The sequence below is a fragment of the Chiloscyllium plagiosum genome, chromosome 19 (assembly GCF_004010195.1).
Source record: "Chiloscyllium plagiosum isolate BGI_BamShark_2017 chromosome 19, ASM401019v2, whole genome shotgun sequence".
NCBI lineage: Eukaryota > Metazoa > Chordata > Chondrichthyes > Orectolobiformes > Hemiscylliidae > Chiloscyllium > Chiloscyllium plagiosum.
In genome coordinates, this window is record NC_057728.1 from 52,041,085 (window position 1) to 52,058,896 (window position 17,812).

General features: G+C 41.1%; 1 protein-coding gene across 1 annotated transcript in view; it reads right to left on the minus strand.

Moving 5' to 3' along the window:
• polr3b (polymerase (RNA) III (DNA directed) polypeptide B) overlaps positions 1-15,122 on the minus strand; it is a 95,219-nt gene extending 80,097 nt beyond the window's left edge. Inside the window, exons 1-9 of the mRNA XM_043709862.1 lie at positions 14,962-15,122; positions 13,901-13,933; positions 11,952-12,008; positions 11,794-11,858; positions 8,770-8,845; positions 7,802-7,902; positions 7,622-7,713; positions 3,562-3,679; positions 1,786-1,894 (exon numbers count right to left, since the gene is read on the minus strand). Of these exons, the coding sequence (XP_043565797.1) occupies positions 1,786-1,894; positions 3,562-3,679; positions 7,622-7,713; positions 7,802-7,902; positions 8,770-8,845; positions 11,794-11,858; positions 11,952-12,008; positions 13,901-13,933; positions 14,962-15,045 (735 nt within the window). The 5' untranslated portion in view covers positions 15,046-15,122. The remainder of the gene's footprint in view (positions 1-1,785; positions 1,895-3,561; positions 3,680-7,621; positions 7,714-7,801; positions 7,903-8,769; positions 8,846-11,793; positions 11,859-11,951; positions 12,009-13,900; positions 13,934-14,961) is intronic.
• Positions 15,123-17,812: the final 2,690 nt, after the last annotated feature.

Here is a 17,812-nt window from a genome sequence, read left to right on the forward strand (position 1 = left end):
CAGTGAGGGGGAGGTCTGGGGGGATGGTGAAAACTCGGCAGGGCTGGTAGCTGGGATCTGGTGTGGGTGTAGAGCTGGGAGTGGGGTCGGAGCCAGTACCAGGAGTGGGTGTGATGGTGGGGGGAATGGGGGTAGAGTCATGAGCAGGGGTAGTGTTCCCCTCGGGGTTCTGGGGGGTGGGGATAGTGACAGTGGGGTCTGTGGGGGGCGTGTCAGCAGAATGCAGGTGAGTGGCGCTGGTGGAGGCGGAAGTGGTGGCAGACACGGCAGTAGGGGTGGCGGAAGTCACTGAGCGTGTGGCATCGGCGATGATGTGAGGGGTGGAAGTGATGTCACGTGTGATGTATGAGAAATTGTGAGGGGCAGAAGTGGTTGTGGGGGCGGAAGTGACATCATTAATCAACGTGGGGGTGGCAGCTGCATGGCTAATGGAGTCCAAGTAGTTCCAGAGGACGGGGGAATCTTCTGGAATGTTTGAGGAGCGCTGGTTATGGAGGTGGTTAGATAAAAGTTTGTTGTAACAGTTTTTGATGTTTGAGATGGAGTTGAAATACTGTTTGTTGAGAGTATGAATTCTCCTGAGGACGTAGTACAGAGTGGGTCCTTTGCAATTCTGAGAGAATGTGGCCCTCAGCTGAGGCAGGGCTGACTGTAGAGAGGTTAGGTGCCGGCGCATTGCTGCAAGCATGGAGCGGAGGATCTTGAAGGAGAACTGTTGCTGGTGTTTTTGAATCTGTAGTCTGTGCTGTTTGTCCTGTTCGGGTCCAAACTCTGCTGGTTTAAAGGTGGTCTGGAGTCCGTGTGGGATGAGTTGGTTACGGAGGCAGGCATTGAGGAAGCAAGTGTGGCTGTAGTAGCAGGTTTGTTTCAGGACATGGTTGAAGAGCTTCAGGGCAGAGGAAATGACCTGGGAGTTGCAGTGGGAGAGAGACTCCCTGAGAGATTCTTGTAGAGAGAGGAGGAAAACTTCTTCAAGGCAGGCATCCTTGCAAGAGGATTCACAGTAGGGTTAAAATCAACTCGATAAAAACAATGACTGCTGATGCTGGAAACCAGATTTTGAATCAGTGGTGCTGGAAGAGCACAGCAGTTCAGGCAGCACACCAATTGTTAAAGTTCACTTGAGAATGTAACTTTTAAACGTTCTGCGATTTACATATGAAAGAACTGAAACCAACATTTTAATTCTAAAAGACAAGCGACTCAACAAACAATCCAGGTCTTTTACAATATATAATTTCAGTTACATCACACTGTAAACTTTTACTATAAATTCTGTGTCTTATGATCTTATACTCCACCTCCACCTGATGAAAGAGCAGTGCTCCAAAAGCTAGTGCTTCCCAATAAACCTGTTGGACTATAACCTGGTGTTGTGTGATTTTTAACTTTGTACACCCCAGTCCAACACTGACATCTTCTTACAAGTGACCCATTGTGTATTAATAGCTTATTTTCACTTAAATCCAACAAATTTGAGCAGATAACGTTCAAATCGCTCCTCCAATGTCCATTCAATCAACCAGAAATACAGCTCCCAGAAAATCATTTAGTTAAGGTAGAAGTTTAATGAGGTCAGGATCTAAAGATCAAATATATAGAAAACCGGTTGCTGTAGAATGAATTGATCCACATGTGCGAATTCAAACTCAAGCTATTTATTTCCAAACACAGAGTTCTTTGCGAAGAACCCAATTTACATTTACTTACTTTCACTAAATACAAAAATGTACGATTTCAAATGACCACATATAGTGATAGCAGAGCAAACTTTTAAATCATTACCTTGAATATTATTGCAATCGGGATGTCCTCTGACAGAGTATTGTGTCTCAGGTAGTACCTCCCTTGCTTCACAACCAGGTTTGTTCTACTTTTCTTCTCATGAGTAGAGCTGCAAATTGAGTAGAGTTCGGTTACTAATTGTTGTTAGGTGTTATATAAGCTAGCAGAGAAGATGAAGGCTGTACAATAACGAACTTTACTTGGATGGTCAACAATTGGTTTTAACATTTTCATCTATAGATCAGTATTCTGACATACGAGGTGAAAAACGTCAGCTGAGAGTCCATCACTCTTAAAGTGCCTCGACAAGGTAAAAGTATCTACTCAAGACAGTTGTTCTTTTAAACAGTCCACACGTTCCATTGTGCATAATCAATGATTAAAAAATATGCATTTGCACTAAAAAGGCACAAGACTCCCAAATGTAATCATTTGACTCAATTCTGGCTTTATTTGAAATAAGCCCAAAATCTATTTCATCTTAAAGATGTTTTCCCTCAATTATGTTCAAACTGGAGTTTATTGCATTTAGAACAACCAAACCCACACTGAGTGCCCAAAATCCTCAACAAAGATAAAAGCATCTCAAAACATGCATGATGAACATCAAACCTTGGCGATATCTGCATTTTATATTATTGTGGCGACAAAGGAAATGAACTGCTTTCTGTTTGGGAAATCAGCATTAAGGATCAAACATTCCTGGGTCAGAATTGTACATCGCAAGACACAAAATAAACCTCCCACTTACTCGACCCCAAAATACATCTTGTCGCACTCCTGCTATACAATGTGGGAGAAGTAGACCATCTACTTTTCAGACCCGCTCCGCCATTCAATAAAATCAGAGCTGATCTGTTTGTGTTCAAGATTCCACATTCCCACCTGTTAACCTCACTACTTTAGCACATTGGAAATCAAATCCAACTATTCCCAGAATCACTACAAATGTTAAAAGGTTTTTACAAAGTACACAAAATTCCCCATTTTAACTGTCTTTTATACCCAGGTTTATGCATCAACAGACACTTCTACTTATTACAAATAGGGCTTTGTTGCAGCTAAACGTTTATGACCCATCAACACATACCTCTACTAGTCAAAATTCTAACTCACACATACAACTCCCTTTGCACATATAAAAAGAAAACAACTTAGGATATGGGTGAAAGGAAAATGAGGAAATAGTTCAGGTTTGATCAAAAACACAAATTCTTTTTATTTTTAATCAGTTTCACTGCTGGGTTAGATGGTCTCATTTTCCTTGATCGATGCTATTTTACTTATTTTAAAGAAGTTTTTATCTATGGATGGAACTACAAAACCAATCAGGCAGGTTAATAGTGATAATATATTATGTAAGATGGAATAAGTAATTTGAAAGAATATTTACATTGTGCTGCAAAGCTGTCCTCAATTCAGTTTATATGCAGTCTTCAGTCTTAATTCAGTTTTACTATTTCACATTAAATAAGCTTGCACTTTTAAATGTTGTGAACTATTGTAGAAATTGTGCATGGTTGAAGTTTTAAATCCAAAACAAGAATGGCTTGACTATGTTAGAAAAGGATTAGGTAAATATACGGTATCCATAGTTCTAACAGTGCACACTACTTAAGTGTGCTTAAACGTAAGCATCAACATTTCTAACAAATTAATTCTGGAATACTGTAAATTGTCAAAATCCCATGCTTCAAAGACTCCAGATTTAGTCAGCATTCACCTGTGAATGTGGCTCTGAATTCTATGTTAATAATTTCATTCAGTATGCTGTACCTGGTCACAGAGGCACCAACAGTTCCTTTTCTGTCTGCATCCACAATTATTCTGTTTTTTGAAAGTTGTTCCTGGATAAGAATTACTTTTTCAACACCTTTAACAATGAAATAGCCACCTACAAGAGACAAAGGTTTAACTACAATGTTATACTGCATGGGAAATTATTCTAACAAAGGTACCAATTATCTCCAAACCGATATATTCCTTTCTTCATTTATCAGTGTATTCAGTATCTACTGTCACACCTCACTGGGGTAGCATGCTCGGAATCATCATAAAGTTTAAAGATTTTACAAACTTTGCATAATTCTCTAATTTACCCATCTTTTAGATCCTGGTCAGCTTTTTACACCTAACAAGGGTTACTGTTTATTATAAAAAAATTACAATCTAACTACAGACAATGAATTGTCAACATATAACTGCTAGCTTTAAAATTCTAAGTTCCCAGACAGATAGACAGAAAAGAAGAATGGGTGGAGGGAAAGACTGGGGAAGTTCAGTGATCCCTGTTCAAAGAGTTTGCCAAGATGATTCTTGTGCTGATTTGAATACTACCTCTCAATCTTCCTTCACTTGTTTGCTTGAGGCACAGAGTGACTGATTCACACTTATGAAGCTCTTTGACCTATCAAAGGTCATAGCTGACAAGGGAAATTAAACTAGCTTCCTTCAGGCTTGTGGGGCTTTTTACTGCACAGCCAAAGCAGCTCCTTCTCTTCAGAGGTTTGACAGTGTCTCCCTCAAACATTCACACCCCCAAGTTGTTCAGTTGGCCGGGAGTCAATAACAGTTGTTGACAGGGTAGAAGGCCTTGATCATCAATAACTGGTCACTCATCCGCAGACCAATCAGCTTTTTTGTTGCCACTCAAAGCTCCATTCATATACAGCCCCTTGGATTCAGCTCATCTGAAACAAGGTTTCAACTTCTTACACAACAGCTGTGCAAACAGCACTTTGCAATGCATCAGGTAACTTGCTTTTTTAAAAAAAAATCTTTGGATGGTTTTTTTTTTAAAAAGACAGTTTTTCCCCATTTCAGTCCACAAGAAACAGCTAAGTCACAACCTTTAACTATTGCCGTCTTTAAGAACAGGGAATTCTCTCAGTTTACAGACCAACAGCACCAAAAGCAGACTGACGACCGCTCATTCTACTGCTGGAACCTTGTTTGCCATCTTGGCCTAAACAAATGAAAATAATTCATTGATTTAGTTCACTAACACCTTTAATATCCGTGATTAGTTTCACAATTACATGAAATTTCTGCATGGTTCTGAAAAATGTGTCAAAGCAAGCGCTGATTTTCTGTTGATTAGTATTTTTGAGGTAGCAAAAGCAAATAATTTATTCACAAATTTAACTTCAGTCACATTTATCAAAACCCTCTTCAGTTCCTCTTCACTTTCAGGACACTCATCTCTACATATAATCTGTTTTCCTTTAGATCTTCAGTACATTGTTAGTCACAGAAACATAGAAAATAGGTGCAGCAGTAGACCATTTGACCCTTCGAGCCTGCATCACCATTTGACATGATCAGGCTGATCATACAATTTCAGTGACCCATTCCCACTTTCTCTCCATTGCAGGGGCCACATCCAGCTCCCTCTTGAACATATCTAATTAACTGACCCCAACAGCTTCCAGAGGGAAAATTCCACAGGTTCACAATGGAGTAAAGAAATTCTTTCTTATCTCAGTCCTGAATGGCTTCCCGCTTACTCAGACTAAATCTAGCTCATTGCTGACTAAATATTTCTCTCCTCAAGTCCATCATTTTTCAAACTACAATCTCTAACCTTCTCAGACTCCCTGTCCTCCTGAAAATTCACCAGTCATAGTATTTGATCACCACTACTAACATCACCTTTTTTGGTTTTGGTCCATTTTTCTCATCTCTGTAAAAGCCTCAAGACATTTTCCAGGTAAAGGGCATTGAAGAAACACAAGTTATTGTTGTTTATATATTTTGGCCTGATTCAATTGGATAGTAATTAACAGCTACTACTTTGTAAAAAAAAAACACAAACACAGATAAATGTTTGAATTTCAGATTTCTGGGATTAAGCAGTTACTTACAGTATGACAAGGACCCAAAGGAGTAACTGTTATAGATTAGATTAGATTACTTACAGTGTGGAAACAGGCCCTTCGGCCCAACAAGTCCACACCGACCCGCCGAAGCGCAACCCACCCATTCCCCTACATTTACCCCTTTACCTAACACTACGGGCAATTTAGCATGGCCAATTCACCTGACCTGCACATCTTTGTGACTGTGGGAGGAAACCGGAGCACCCGGAGGAAACCCACGCAGACACGGGGAGAATGTGCAAACCCCACACAGTCAGTCTCCTGAGGCAGGAATTGAACCTGGGTCTCTGGCGCTGTGAGGCAGCAGTGCTAACCACTGTGCCACCCACATCGTTGGCCACTTGAACTTGTGCCTGTCTCAGACTTTTGTTAAAGCTAATTAGTTAGCTTTTTTTAATAAATTCACTCATGGGACATGAGCATCACTGGCCAGCATTTATTGCCCATCCTTAGTTGCCTTTGCTGTTTCCAATTGCCCTGCAAAACATCCAAGTGTATATCAAAGTCCATTCTGAAGGTTGATAATGAATCTCAGGAGGTTGATCCCAGATATGGAGGGATATTCTTATGAGGAAAGGTTAAATAGATTGGACCCGTACTTGTTGTGGTTTAGACAAGCTTTGAGAGGAAATCTTATTGAAACATACAAGATTCTCATGGGGTTGATAGGGTAGATGTTTCCCCAATGTTGGGCAGTCGAGGACCAGAGAATATAGTAATCCCAGAATAAGGCGTCACCCAGTTAAAATAAAGAGGAATTTCATCGGAGGGTGGTAAATCTGTGGAATTCTTTACCACAGAGGGTTGCAGAGACTGAGTCATTATGCATATTGAGGTCTGGGATGGACACATTTTTAATCAGAAAGGGAAACAGAGGTAAATGGTAAAAGGCACGAGATGGAGTTGAGGATTTTCAGATCAGCTGTTATTTCATTGAATGGCAGCGCAGCCTCAGCGGACCAATGGCTTACCTCGGAGTTACCTTCCAACATTTTATGATCTTAATTAATCTATTTTCACCAGCTCTTCAAGCATGGCATTTCAGATTATAACTACTTGCAGCATAAAGGAAACCTCCTTATTTGTTCATGATTCTGAACATCTCTATAAAATCTCTTAACTTTCTCTGCTGGAAGGAAAATAATTGAAACCTTCATCCTTGGTAAATTTCCATTCACTATCTCCAAAGCCTTAATATTCTCAAAATGTGATGTTCAGTGTTGAATACAGTACTCCAGTTTACAAGAGGTCCTCAAAACATCCTTCACCTTCTACATAATGACTCAATATGAAGCCAAGTACCTTTGTACTGGACTGACAGGCAGGCAGTAGTAACCCAAACATGGTTCATCTTCTACCTTAACTCCTCTTTGCCACACAGTCCCCTCTTCCCTGAGAGCCCAAACCCGAGCGCGGACAGCTGGAACTGACAACCGGAAGTGGCAGAGACAAACCACTATAAATGCCGGAGAAAACAACACAGAAGCGCTTCACAGGAGGCTCCCAAGCACTGAGGATGTCACCTAGACAGGGGACGAAACGCCTGCAACACAAATTCCCAGCTCGGGAAACAGAACATAATGAGCACCCGAGCTACAAATCTTCTCACAAACTTTGAGAGCCGAAAAACCTATTGCCCTCTGTCCTGAACATAAGCAACAACAGCACCCACAACTAAGGTAGAGAGTGTTCCCAAAGTTCACAGTCCATTAAATGAGACTTTCTCAGCTCATCCTCAAATAGTTGACCCCTCATTCTGAGATTGCAGTCTTGTGCTCTAGATTTCCCAGTGAAAGGAAATATTTTCTTAGCCTCTAGCCTGTCAATCTCTAAGAAATTCATATTTTTCAATCACTTCTATTTCTTCTACAATCGTAGGAACCTATTATAAATGAATGGGATTCAGAGTTTCAGAATCTCAAATGAAAGGTCCAGTTATACAGGTCATCACTAATTACCTGGGTCCAGAGGACATTCATTTAGTTTTGCAAATTCTGCAGGGGTCTTCCCAGTAAGCACACAGTTAGAGCTGCGCAACATTATAGGCATTCTGGGAGTGAAAAAGATTAAATATTAGCACAAGACAATAAAGAAAAAAATCCAAAACAGATAAAGCTTTAAATTGACTTGCTTATTACCTGCCAATGGGTAAAGCATTGCGTATTATTCGCTGGCTTCCTCTAGTGTATTCAATGTCCACTGTAATTGGGGCGGAGTAAGTCATATCTCTCAGGCGACACTAAACATAGAAATTACATATACTCATCAATTACTCATTTATTTGTTTTAAGAAAACAGTTAACAACTGGCTACAAATCAAAGTAATACTTGAAGTGTAGAAACAGATTTGTGTGATAATTGTTCGTTATATTAACACTTGTTAATTGCAATGATACTGCTGAACTGAACAGAACAGAATGGTTAATCAAAACAAACTGTCAAAATCAGTGCCAGTTGATTAACAGAACATCTCCTGTGGCTAAGCCAATGGAAGATAACTTGGGAATATATTAACTAATCGGACCAAGCACCCAAATAAACAATCCGCATTGAAAAGATGACTGCATTTTAGTGCTTTCAAACATTGGGATTTACAGAGAATGCAAAAAAAGCCCAACACAATGCTCAGGAAAGGTGACAGCAGACATTTGTCAATGGGAACTGCTCAAGGAAAATACTTATTGACAGAAGAAGTCTCAGTGAACCAAATAAGATCTCAGTCAAAGACTCCTTAAAAAAAACTACAGTTGACCACCTGAGAGGCAACAGGATGATTTAATTGATACAGATTTCATTAAAATTCTCAATACAGTAGGATTTAGAGCAAGATTTTGATTGAACTTGGGCTATATAGGTCTTCACACACAAACTTCTTTTCCCCCTTTGAAGAACAGTTGGGAAGCAGTAATAGGATTCAAGGCTGATAATCAGCCTGTTGAACAACTTCATGAAAGCTCCTTTCCGAGCCATCACGTCCTGGAGTGGGACTTGAACACAGAGCTGCTAATCCAGAGGTAGGAATGCTATCCACTACACCACAAGAGTTCCTACATTATAAGCAATAAGAAATCACAACACTCTCATTGAGAAGAATTTTGGAGGGTACCTCATGTGGAGCAACAGGTCTGGTTACGTTGAAGCTTTCTTCAACATCTGGCACTCCAACATAAATATTCAGGTATCTGCAACAAACAAATCCTTATTCAAAGAAGCATACCAGTAATGAAGCTAAACTTGTGACAAGCCTATTCTGTCATCCCAGGTGGATGCAAACGGTCTTATGGCCCCATTTTGACGACAATAGGACTTATTGTGTGTCCACCGCAGATTATCTGAACAAGTTATATAATCACAGATATAGGAGCTCATAGAACACAAACTGACTGTTCCAGTCCTGACAACGACATTTCAAGGAGTAATTAAGACATGTACTCAAAGTGCTTTTCACAACCACCAGACAACTGTTTTACAGCCACTGAAATACTCTTGAACTACTCCGAGTTGACCATAATCCATACTGAGGTCACGAGAGTCATTACATAAATGCAATTTCATGTTAAAACAATGATTAATACGATCCTGTAAGAGGCAATAAGAAAATATTCTTACACAGTATTTTTTGAAAACACTGACAGGCAAGTGGCAAAACTGATCAAACGAGTGACTCTATACTATGAAACCTGACTTGAAATGTTACAGCATTCCACCCTTGTTAACTTGCACATTCTAAAAATGCCTAGCATGAATGTCTCTTTTTTTTCTAAATAGAACAAACTGGTTCTCAAACTGGAGCCCACTGAGCTTTTCCACAATGGGAGGGTATGAAATGATTGTTCCAGGAGCGACAGACAGGTAAAATCAGGGGTAGTGGGGGTACAAAGAAAGGCAAATTGTCTGCTTTGTGCAACTTCATGACAGTTGGGAGGCATCCTGCACATGTAGCTGGCACAATGTTTCTCATAATTCCCAAATATTCAGCCTCCTGATGGTGATGGCTTCCTGGTCCATTGTGCTTTTCAGCAATGGGTTTCATATTTCTTTTAAGCAGGAGCAAGCAGAGTGATTGGACTAGTGATCCAGAGTCCTAGGCTAATGCTGGGTTTAAATCCCATCATGTTTGCTGGTGGAGTTTACATTAAATGAGCAGGTCTGGAACAAAAAGCTAGCCTCAATAACCGTGACCATGGAATTGTCAAAACAATAAAATCTGGTTTTATGCACATTCTGTCGAGAAAACAATCTCCCACTCTTATCTGGTTTGGCTTACATGTGTTTCCAGACCCACAAAAACAGTTCTGAAGTGGAGTCATATCAGACTCAAAATGTTAGCTCTGTTTCTCTCCACAGATGCTGCCAGATTTGCTGAGCTTTTCCAGCACTTTATTTTTATTTACCACAAAGGAGTGATGGACTTTTAATTGCTGTCTGAAATGGCCAGAGCAAACCACTCTGTTAAAGGGCAGTTAAAGATGAGCAACAAACGCTGGTGTTGCGTTGATGCTCATATTCCATGAAAAAACAGAAAGGAGAGGGGAGATGGGAGACCAGCTATTGCTGTGAAGTCAGAGTGCATTTAATTTAGCCCCAGTGATATGTGCTCTTATGACACTGCATTGTCTGTTCAATATTTGCAGCATTTTTGTTTATATTAATTTCATGTTCATCTGAATCATAGAATGATGACAGCACAACGAGAGGTCTTCAGCTTAGTGAGATTTGTTGACTCTCTGCAGGAGCAGCTCACAAGGAGAACTCCCCTGCTCTCTCTCTGAAAAGTGAAGTGCAATCTTATCCATTCACTTTAGATAGCAGATGGGATTTGGGTTTAATATCTCGAATGAAAGATGGGATCTCCAATACCACATCACTGTACATGACAGCCTGAATATTGCACCCAAACTATCCAACTTAGAGGTGACAATGTTGCCCATTGAGAAACTGCTGACACTTTGACACAGGACTGAGGTGGAAAAGCTCAGCATGGCAATGATAAGCTGATTAACCCAACTAACCAAGAGTGTTGGTGGTTCAGTGATTCTGTCACTGGATCAGTATTCCAGAGATCCAGAGGGAAGCCTGTAAAACCAGCCACATTGCTGGGATGGATTTAAGATAGCTGGGGGTGGATCTGGAGAGAAATAGATCTGGAATACAGACTCAAATAAATTGATGTGAAGGCACTGGGGAAAGTGCAGAAGGGATTTAGGATGAGGAAATTCAGTCATGAAGACCAATTGCAGTGGGCAGCTGGGTGTTAAGTGGTGAGCATCACAGCGCCAGGAACCGAGGTTCGAGTCCAGCCTTGGCTGGCTGACTGTGTGGAATTTGCATATTCGCCCCATATCTGTGCGAGTTTCCACTTGGTGCTCCGGTTTCCTCCTACAGTTCAAAGATGTGCCAGTTAGGTGGATTGGCCATACTAAATTGCCCTATAAGGTTCAGAGCTGTGCAGGTTAGATGCATCATTAAGGCTATTCAAGGCGGAGATAGATATATTTCTAACAGTTAAGGGAATCAAGGATTATGGGGATAAGGCTGGAAAGTGGAGTTGAGGGTCATCGCGTAAGCCATAATCTCATTGAATGGTAGTGTAGACTCAATGGACCCAATGACTTACTTCTGCTCCTACGTCTTATGGATTTCAAAGGAGAAAATGTTCTTACTTGAGAAAGGATCAGAACAAGATGTCTAACATTTAAAGTAATTTGTAAAAGTAATGACACTGATACAAAGAAAAGCTATTTCATGCAGTTGTTAGTGTCCAGACTGCAATGTCAAAGAATGTGGTGGTGGTAGGTACAATGGCGACCTTTAAAAGTCAACTAGAGGTTAATTTGAAAAGAAACGATATGCATGGTTACTGGGAGATGGTAAGACAATAGTTCCAAGTGATGATCACTGAAAGAGCTGGTGGCGACATGATGAACTGAACAGACCTTCTTTCCTCCCTGTATTAGTTCTGTGAAAATCTTTCAGGACGTCAAACTCTCATCTAATTCACTACAACCTATGACAAAAGGAATCAGCTGTCCCACATGCAGCAATGCAACTGACCTTTAACAACTCATTCTACAAGTAAAAGTCACCATCGTTGGAGAAAAGAGAAAGAAAATCAGCCCTCAGCACTTACTTTAAATACCACATAGGATCAGCATCACTGGTCACCTTCTCATTGGCTTTCATAATCTTCTTAATCTACGGAGAAAGCAGACTAGACAGTGAACAGAACAAGTGGCACAGTATGAGGCAGAGGAGCAGAATTAAACTGAGCATCACTAACATTCCTACCTCGACATTTATGAAGTAGTTGAATGAGTCAATGTGCTGCTTCACCAGGCCTTTGACCTGCAAGGAACAAAGAAACATACGTAATACTCATTTACCACAGAAACCCATGAAGTAATTAAAATAGTAAATCAAGCACACCAAGTGGGTCAACATAGGCAGAAAGCTTCCAAAGTAAAGTGAAGGAGTTATTAGAACGTCAAATGAATTGCCACAAGGGACTGTTTAGGCAGACACTACTTAATTTAAAAAGAGAATTAGATAAGAATGACAGAAGGATACAGGAAAAATCCCATGAAGGGAATAGGCAAGTCTGTGTAGAGAACTAGCACAGGGACAATGGGCTGAATGGCTTCCTTCTGCATTGTGGACCTGCACCTCAACTCATCAGACAATTAGCAATTTTTTAAAAAGTAAGTTTACTTTATAAACAGAAGGCTATTCGGCCCGAAAAACCATTTCTATCGGATCATGACCGATCTGCACCTTTACTCCATGTACCTGGCTTTGACTCACGTTCTAACAATAAACTTCAACTCATTTCAATTTTGAAAATCTCCCTGTAATACATGGTATCCATCTCTAATTTTTTTTTGAAGGGAGAAGAAGAGAAGAGAAAAAAAGGAAGGAAAAAGGAGTTTCAGATTTCCACTACCCTTCGTCACAGCTTACTGGCATAGCACAAGTCACACAAGTTAATGATTTTGAATAATTACACAAAATTCCCCAATCTACCCGATTTTCAAACATAGATCAAGAGAAAGCTCAGACTAGGTTTCTGTACTTAAGAGTTACTATTTACTACAAGCAATTAGACTCTAGCTACAGGCAGTTATAACTATTGTCATACAACACTACAATTTAACCTCCCCCTTTCTCTCTCAGACATACAAATGGGAAAAAATAGATAATGAGTGAAGGAAAGCTAGAAGGCAGGTCAGTAGTTTTTAATTCAAGGATTACGGAGATGATCCTTATGATTATGTTGTTCAGAAAGATACTTTCAGTCACCTTTCTCTTGATGCTTCCAGCGGTTTGTAAGAGACACAAGATGGCTAATTCACTTACAAAAGGTTTCTGACACATCAGTTAAAAGTCACAGCTTAAGACAACTGCTGATGTAAAGATGAACTGATTTTATCCAGGTTTAAAATGGGTTTGACTGCAGAGAACAGAGAGACAGTTTCTGAGCTAATTGAGATCAGAACATTTCCCTCTATCTTGGTCCCAGGCCCAAGTTGTCCAGTTACCTGAGAACGTATCACACAGTGTTGACAAGCAAAAGGCTTTTGTGATCAATAACTGGTTGTTAGCCCACAGACCAACCAACTTCTTGTTGACACCTAGGTGGATCTGTACACAGAACCTCTCCAAATCATCTGCAACCACTTCAATTACTGCTTGTTCAAACAGCTATTTATCTGCTGCTTGCTGTAAGTGGGTCATTTGTTTTTCAAAACATGCAGAAATCCTTTAAACTCTGCTTTTAATACAGTTCTCATTCCAGTCCATCGTTTTAACAGCACCAAATCAAACACTCTTGTACGGCCCAGCTAATTCTGAAGGTTACACCTCCATTAAAAGAATGGGCTCTCTCTGCCAAAAGCATTTTAAACAACTTGATCAGATCATCTTTCATCTTCTAAACTTGTGGAAATACAAGGATCTTCAAGCAATCCTCTCAATTTTCAGCTGATAGTGTTCTGGTGGATCTCCACCTCAACATGAACAAGAGGCCACAGTTTGCTCAGCTGTTCAGTTATACCCAAAAGCCCAGTTACATTTGCATCTGAACTCTGATAGCAACTTCGGGCGACACACCAATTTGCATTGTAAGTTTGACCTTTGATCTGTGGGCTGAATAGAATTGCTCATTTCCATAAAAGTAAACATTGCAAGTGCTATCATTCCCCTGACCAAAACATGAAAACAAATGAGAAAAACTCCATTACCTTCAGAAAAGCAGGAAGCAGCTTCCATTTTTCCTATTGGTAAAGCAAAAAATAAACATCAGTATTTTAACATTGAATACATAATCCAACAGGCTATCTAGCATAACCAGTCTATATCAGCATAATTGTTATTATCAAGCCTTTTCCCATTGCTTCTCATCTAAATCTGCCACAATAACACTCTTGATTCCTTTTACTTATGTATACTTAGTCTCCTCATAAATGCATCTATACAATTTGTTTTACCTGTGATCTCCAGTTCCACTTTTTCCACCACTTTCTCTAAACGAGAAGCTGTCATATTTTCCTCTCAAGTCTTGGATCTAAACTGAGTCTGGAACATTGAGAGATGGAACACCTTACACCATATAAAATTCTGAAGGTCCCTTTCAGGGTGGGCATGTGGGAATCTAGAATGAGGGGGTCGCAGTTAAAGATTAGAAGTCTCCCAGTTAAGACATGGATGAGAAGTTTGACTGCTCACCATCTCACATGCACAGGGTTGCTAATCAGAAGAAATATCCTCCACAGAGCAGAGGATCATTGAATGCACTCAAGGCTGAGTTAGACTGATTGCCCATTGACCAGAGAGTCTGATGGGACAGACAGGAAGGGAGATGGGGGACACAGCCAGGTCATGAATTTATTGAATGCTGCACAAGCTATTTTGGGAGGGAAGCGGGAGACTTGATGAATAACCTACCCCCATTCTTCTGAATCTCATGTATTTTTGGTGACTACTTTGTTTCGATTGCTGCTGGTTACGCTCTTCTCCACCAGATGAGACATTTTCTCTGCATCTACTTTATCAAGACATTACACAAGAACCCCTCAGCCGAACACACATTTCCAGCATCATCCCTGTGAACGTCCCCTACACCCTGTCCAGTGCTTTCTAGAGATTTTCCGACCAATCTATTCCGAGATGCTGTAACCTCGGGGTCTGGAACACGGGTCCTCCTGGGCCAGAGGTGGGGACACTATCCTTGCACCAGAAGAGACCATAATGCTGCCCCCCCTCCCCCGTGCCTCCCTCACCCAGGTCTCATCTCCTGCCTCACCTCCACCTCCCGGACCGGTGCCGCCAACGATTCCGGATCCAAATCCCCAAATTCAGCCGCCACCATCTCCATAGTCTCCCTCATGTCCGCCGGCCAACCCCTGTCCGGGAGGAACCCGCGTCCCGAGATATGAGAGTCCGGGCGGAACTCCGCGAAGCCGCGGAAAGGTTCCGGCCCTGCCCCCTTTTCAAGGCTCCCGCCCGAGTGTGCAGTCTATTGTCTGGCATCACAATAAAGCAGCTGCTGCTGGTGCTGCTGTGTGGGGCTTCAATGTTGTTGCAGGATCTGATCAATTGGAATTGCTCACTACAAATGATTCATCTCTCTTCTCATTTTTACACATCCTTGTTTTTTAACCCATTATTTTCTTGCTGTTCCCCCCACCACACACACAGACTTCAATCTTTTTAAACTGGATTGAAGAAGTTGTCAAAAGTGAAATCTGGACGCTCTGATGACATCTTCCGTCACGATGCCAACAGATTCTCCCTTGCAGTTTCACAACTGTAGAACTTTCTTTATTTTTATCATTATGCTGGCCAGGAACAAGTGAAGCAGCCATAAATTTGGTGCTTTTTCTCTTTAAAATCAACTTCTCACCAAGTTCTGAACACCTCCATCAAATCTTTCCATAATTTCCTCTCCTCTGCTCAAAGAAGAACAACCTAACTTCTACAAGACCAAAGTTCCTCATCCCTGATGTCATTTGAGTAAATCTCTTCTGCACCCTCTCCAAGGCCTTAACATCCTTCCCATAGCAATGTTTCCAAGATGGAACAGCATCCTCCAACTTCACATTTATTAAACCATCAGTGTATTATGACTGCTGGGCATTTACCACACACCTGTTATAAGAGAAAGCCATTTACACAACTGCTTGTTGTACACTCCATCTAACTTCTTTTTCCAATTTAATCCATCACTTAACTGTTGAGATTAATTGAGGATTGCACACCACAATGAAGATTGCACACCACAAGACAAGAATCAATCATTGTTCTTCTGAAGAAGTCATACCAAATTTGAAACATTAATTCTGTTTTTGTCTCCAGGTCTGCTGGGATTCTCCAACATTGTCAGCCTTTTGCTCACTGTCTGTCGATGGTACATTTAGAGATCAGGCAGTTTGAGTCAATGCTGATTTACCATTACCTTCCACTAACAGGGACAGGGCAAGGAGGCAGCTCCCAAGTCTATCACAGCTAGAACAGAAATTGTTCTGCATTGTTGGTGTCATTCATTCGCTAGCTATTTAGCCAACAGAAACAGCTGGCCTCCCACATGGGACTGTAATTCTGAACCTGACCATTTCAATGTTCTCCTGTCAACCTCCTGCTAGACTCTGCATAAAGCTAAGATTAGTGTTGTGCTGGAAAAGCACAGTAGGGCAGGCAGATCCGTGGAGCAGGAAAATTGACATTTCGGGCAGGAGCCCTTCAGGCAGCATCCGAAGAGCAGGAAAATTGATGTTTCGGGCAGGAGCCCTTCAGGCAGCATCCGAAGAGCAGGAAAATCGATGTTTCGGGCAGGAGCCCTGCCTGATGATTCCTGATGAAGGGGTCCTGCCCAAAACATCGATTTTCCTGCTCCTCGGATGCTGCCTGACCTGCTGTGCTTATCCAGCACCACTCTAATCTTGACTCTGATAGTGGTGCTGGAAAAGCGCAGCAGGTCAGGCAGCATCCGAGGAAGGGCTTTTGTCTGAAACATCGACTTTTCCTGCTCCTCGGATGCTGCCTGACCTGCTGTGCTTATCCAGCACCACTCTAATCTTGACTCTGATCTCCAGCATCTACAGTCCTCACCTCTGCATAAAATTAAGCTCACCTGAAGCACTACTATCTGTATCCTAAATCATGTTCCATTCCTTCATCACCCCTGGTGCTCGTTAACCTGATGTTGATTCCCATTGCCTGGGTTTTGAAATATTCATCCTTGCTCTCAAATTAGTTCATGATTTCACCCTTTATATCTATATAAAGTTACCTCACTCCACAAACCTACCATTTTTAAAAAATCAATGTCATTACACACCTCTGGAACAGATGGGACTTGATTCTGGGACTCTTGGCTCGGAGATGGGAATTCTATTACAGTGTCATAGAGTCCAAGCAAACTTTTCAGATTTTTATTTTAAATCAACCTATTCAGATACGTTAGGACAAATGTCTGGGGCAGGTGAGGCTTGAACCTGAACCTTCTGACCCAGAGGTGGAGACCACAACCACTGCGTCAAAGAGCCCTATTAAACTGTCCACATATTTTCTAGACTTTCCAGATAGATGCTTTTAATCAACTTGTTCAGAGATGTTATTACATACTTCTAGAGCAGCTGATATTTGAACCTTTGTCTTCTGGCTGAGTGGTAGAGACACTAAATCTACACAACAAAAGGCCTCCCAAACATATCAGACATCGTTTACCACACCATCATGCTGTTGTCACATTACAAAACTTTCCGGATATATGGATTTCTTTACTTCTGGCCTCCTGTGCGTCCTTAATTTTAATTGTTCCATGATTGGAAGCCTTGCCTTCAGCAATTTGGATCTCCTAAATATTCAATTCCTTCAGCTATAAAAAGCCTCTCAAAATCTATTCTTTTGATTAAATCAACTGACCTATATAATAAACGGCTTGGTATGAAGCACTTGAGTCTACCTCATTGAATGCTCTTAAGGCAAAAATGGATTTTTAAACAGTAAAGGAATTAAGGGTTATGGTGAGCGGGCGAGTAAGTGGAGCTGAGACCATGTATAGCTCAATTCCTGATGAAGGGCTCTTACCCGAAGTGTCGATTCTACTGCTCCTCAGATGCTGCCTGACCTGCTGTGCTTTTCCAGCACCACAC